This window comes from Limulus polyphemus, unplaced genomic scaffold (genome assembly GCF_000517525.1).
Source record: "Limulus polyphemus unplaced genomic scaffold, Limulus_polyphemus-2.1.2 Scaffold3622, whole genome shotgun sequence".
NCBI lineage: Eukaryota > Metazoa > Arthropoda > Merostomata > Xiphosura > Limulidae > Limulus > Limulus polyphemus.
This window is the reverse complement of record NW_013669232.1, coordinates 3,612-7,597: the sequence shown is the minus strand read 5'-3', so window position 1 is coordinate 7,597 and position 3,986 is coordinate 3,612. Positions and strand designations below refer to the sequence as shown.

Genomic DNA, 3,986 nt, shown 5'->3' with positions numbered 1-3,986 from the left:
CAAATACAGTCCCAACTGTCAAGCATGGTGGTTGGTCCATAATGCTGTGGGGATGTTTTTGCGCAGCTGGCAATGGAGAACTTGTATGTATTCAAGGGATCATGGACAGCGCAAAATATACACAGATGTTGAAAGTAAACCTGAAGAAGTCAGCTGAAAAACTAAAACTCAGTCGAAGGTTTACATTTTAACAGGATAATGATTCCAAACACAGATCAAAGGCAACTCAAGAATGGTTTCGGAGAAACAAAACTAAATTCCTTGACTGGACAAGCCAAAGCCCAGAACTAAATCCACTCAAAAATCTGTGGAGAGACTTGAAAATTGCTGTGCATCGAAGACATCCTTCCAAGTTACAAGAACTGGAGGATATCTACAAGCAAAAATATCTCCAACAAACTGAGAAAATCTTGTGGAGATTTATCCAAAACAACTTTCAGCTGTCATTGCTGCCAAAGCTTAAACCAAATATTAACTGTATAATCATGTTAGGGGGTGAAGATTTTTTTTATGTTATGTCACTAAAGTGAGTAACAATACACCTTTTGTTCTTTATAATCATTAGAAACTGGTCTGAGATTAATATAATAAATATTTTTTGATATTTGAGTTATGTCTTTCACAAGAAAATAACATTTATTACCAGTATAACAATTGTCATCTTAGGCTTAATTTTTGAACATTATAGCAGTAAATGATTACATATACCATTACAAAAACTGAAAATCTATAAATATAATATATATAGAACTAACACAATTTATGAACAGAAACAAAATAGTATTTTGAACCTTTTGGTCAAGTTTCAAGACATTAGATTCAGTATGGTTTTGGAGTTATAGTGAAATCTCATTAATCTGAACAAATTTGTAATGAACAATTTATTCCAGATTATCAAGGCACCTGGATAGTCAAACCAATCATTCTGACTACAGTAAACACTATTAACAGCATGAATTATCAAATGATAAATATAAGGGTTCAAATAATTAAGGGTGGACATCCAACTGGTAAAGAAAAAGCAGCTATATGTATAATAAACTTACAAACTTAAAATTCTATATATATCATCACTAATTATATAAATTGCATAATCAATGTGGCATTTCATATCTTCACATTACTTTTTTGTTTTACAAACAAAAGATAAGAAGCACAGAACACAAAGTATACAGAACTGGTCAAAAATTCAACAAATCACTTCCTAAAAATGGATGTAATCACAATCAGATTTTCAACTGAATTTTTTTTCTTTTGATGTTTCTCAACAGCTTTAAGCAAATAACACACTATGTCAACATCTTCACATAAAGTATACAGAACTCGTCAAAAATACAACAAATCACTTCCCAAAAAATGGATGTAATCATAATCAGATTGTCAACTGAATTTTTTTTTCTTTTGTTGTTTCTCAACAGCTTTAAGCAAATAACACATTATGTCAACATCTTCACACAAATCACTGTTTTGTTCAAACCACATGACAATGTCTATAAGGATAGATTGGGCTTTATTCAGACTGACTGGTCAACTGGTGGATCATTTTCAATGCCAGATTCACTGACATCATGCTCTTGAAGAGACATCATAGAAATGTCATCTCCATCTGACAACTCTTGAACAGTTGGTTCCACTGAATCAATGATGAATCATTGATCAGCTGACACAGCATCATTACTTCCAGCAGCAACTGCATTTGATCAGCATTTGCTGCTTCGTCTTCTTTATTCAAAAATGCCCTTTGAAACACTGCAACCGTTCTATGGAGTATTCAAACTCTGTTACAGAAAGCTGTTGTCTGAATTGATTAGCTTTCTCAACAAGCATTTCATCATTAACACATACATTTCTTGAGGTGTATCCAACAAATCCAAAGATATAGTGCCATGCTCCATGTTTGTATGCTTTGAATGTCTTGCTCTTATTCATTGACCTGAATCTTCTGGAATATTTACTTGCTTTGCTGCAAAGAATGTCAGATATGGTTGACTTGCCCGTGAGAACATTTCTTTCTACATTGAAATACCTGCTGCCGGTATCAAGATTTGCTCTTGGTTTAGCTTTATTTTTAAACAAACATCACATTTTAATGATGCTGATATTTCAATGCATCTTTGTTTTGGAGCACTGTGATTTAACATGACTGTAGTGTAACTCACAACTGTAAAGGTCATTCTCAGACAAACTGTCATAAACTGGTAACCACTAGCTAGTGCAGATGTTTGGTGGTCTGTCAGTAATTATTACCTCATTTCCTGTTTTGACTGACACCTACCCAACCTGTGGAGTCATGCACAGATTACTAAATCATGTATCCATAGGAAAGGTAGTGTTTTTTATAAGAAATAACTGTTTAGATTCAGAATGTAAGTGTACAGATTATTAATTACATTTCCCAATGTGAAGAATAGTCTATATTAAAAATCATCTGGATTGTGAATAATGAATACTAACAAGGATTCACTGTATTCCAAGTTCAGTTAGTTTCATTTATCATGTGGTAACATGTAGATGGCCTTAGAGTGAGACAACTTAGTAATATATCCACCTTGTCCAATATTGATTTTGGTAAACTTGACTCCATTAAGGAGACCAAAAAGGAAATTATATCAGCTCTTATCACTTGCCTTGAGGGTCAATTTAGTTCAGCCCTGTCATCATTAGAAGTAGATATTAGAGGTAATCACAAATCATTTCTACATTCTTGCCCTTTGTTAGGTACATAAAAACAAAAACATAAATTGATAATGTTAATGTTTTAGCTAGTGACATTTAGACAGTGTATTGCAGTTCATACCTTCATAAACCATGCCACCTAGCAAAATGATTAATCTTATGTTTTTTGAAGACTTTGGTAATGAGGAGGTTATCGTCTTGGTGGATCATTTTTGACTGCTGCTGTAGAATACTAGTGTTGATGCAGATGCAATGGAACTTGTTGAAGACACAAAAATTCTAAAATCATTATAAAACATCTAATCCATACAAATATGAGAACCTCTATTAATTTCATTATTTTAGAATTATTTTTAGCAAAATTCTCTTTGTTGAGTGAGGCAAGTGACTTTCTGTTTAGATAGATAACATAGAAGTAAAGCTTAAGAAAATACTTGACTTTCTTAATTTAACACAACATAATAATTGGAAAATGTATGATACAACATAATCAACTAAGAAATTATTAATGTGCAAAAGTACACTGATGAGCCTAAACTTCTTTTTAGCATTAGTTTTTCTAAAGCACTGGAAAGTTTTATTAGATCCATTTACTAATTTTGGTCAGATGTGATACCTAAAAACACAGCTTGACCTATTGATACCCAAATTGAAACCTTATAATAACTGATTAATTTCACTTACTGCAGGTAAAGTATATCATGTTTCGAACTAGTTCACAGTCGCTAAGTCATGCAATGTTTACTGCTAGAACATCTTGTTTATATATATCTCATCCCACTCTGCTAATGCAGAAAAGGGGTCCTTCTGAGATAAAGCTGATAAACAGTAAGTGAAGATCAGGCCAAAAGTCCTATCAGACCTTTTCATTATGCTCTACACAGAGGACATGAAACTATATGATACAACAACAGCCATAAATCTTTGGAATGTGTTTGTAATATGTGCAAGAAAGCCATATCAAACCCCATATGGACCACAAACTAAGGGCAGTGAAAATGTAAAAGAATAATGGGATCCCTTCCTGAAACTTGATCCAGACTATTTAGATAATAGACTAAATAAGTGTGAAAACAAAGCAGTGCCTTCCGGAGTGATGTAGTACCTTGGCAATGATAATGTCAATTCTAGTTTGGTGAATACACCCAATATCTTTCACAATTTGTATGTAATGTGTAAACAGTGATTCTGTTATACTATCAGAGACAAGGATTTTTGAAATGCATTTGGAATGCTAGATAAAGTTTCATATGGACTACAGACCTTAAGAAAGTAAAAAAAACATTTAGATAAATTTTGACAACAAAGCT

General features: G+C 32.8%; 1 protein-coding gene across 1 annotated transcript in view; it reads right to left on the bottom strand.

The window, feature by feature from the left end:
* Positions 1–2,897, bottom strand: part of LOC106469700 (mannose-1-phosphate guanyltransferase alpha-A-like) — a 22,891-nt gene extending 19,994 nt beyond the window's left edge. The window contains exon 1 of the mRNA XM_013930212.2: positions 2,798–2,897. Within this exon, the coding sequence (XP_013785666.2) occupies positions 2,798–2,810 (13 nt within the window). The 5' untranslated portion in view covers positions 2,811–2,897. The remainder of the gene's footprint in view (positions 1–2,797) is intronic.
* Positions 2,898–3,986: the final 1,089 nt, after the last annotated feature.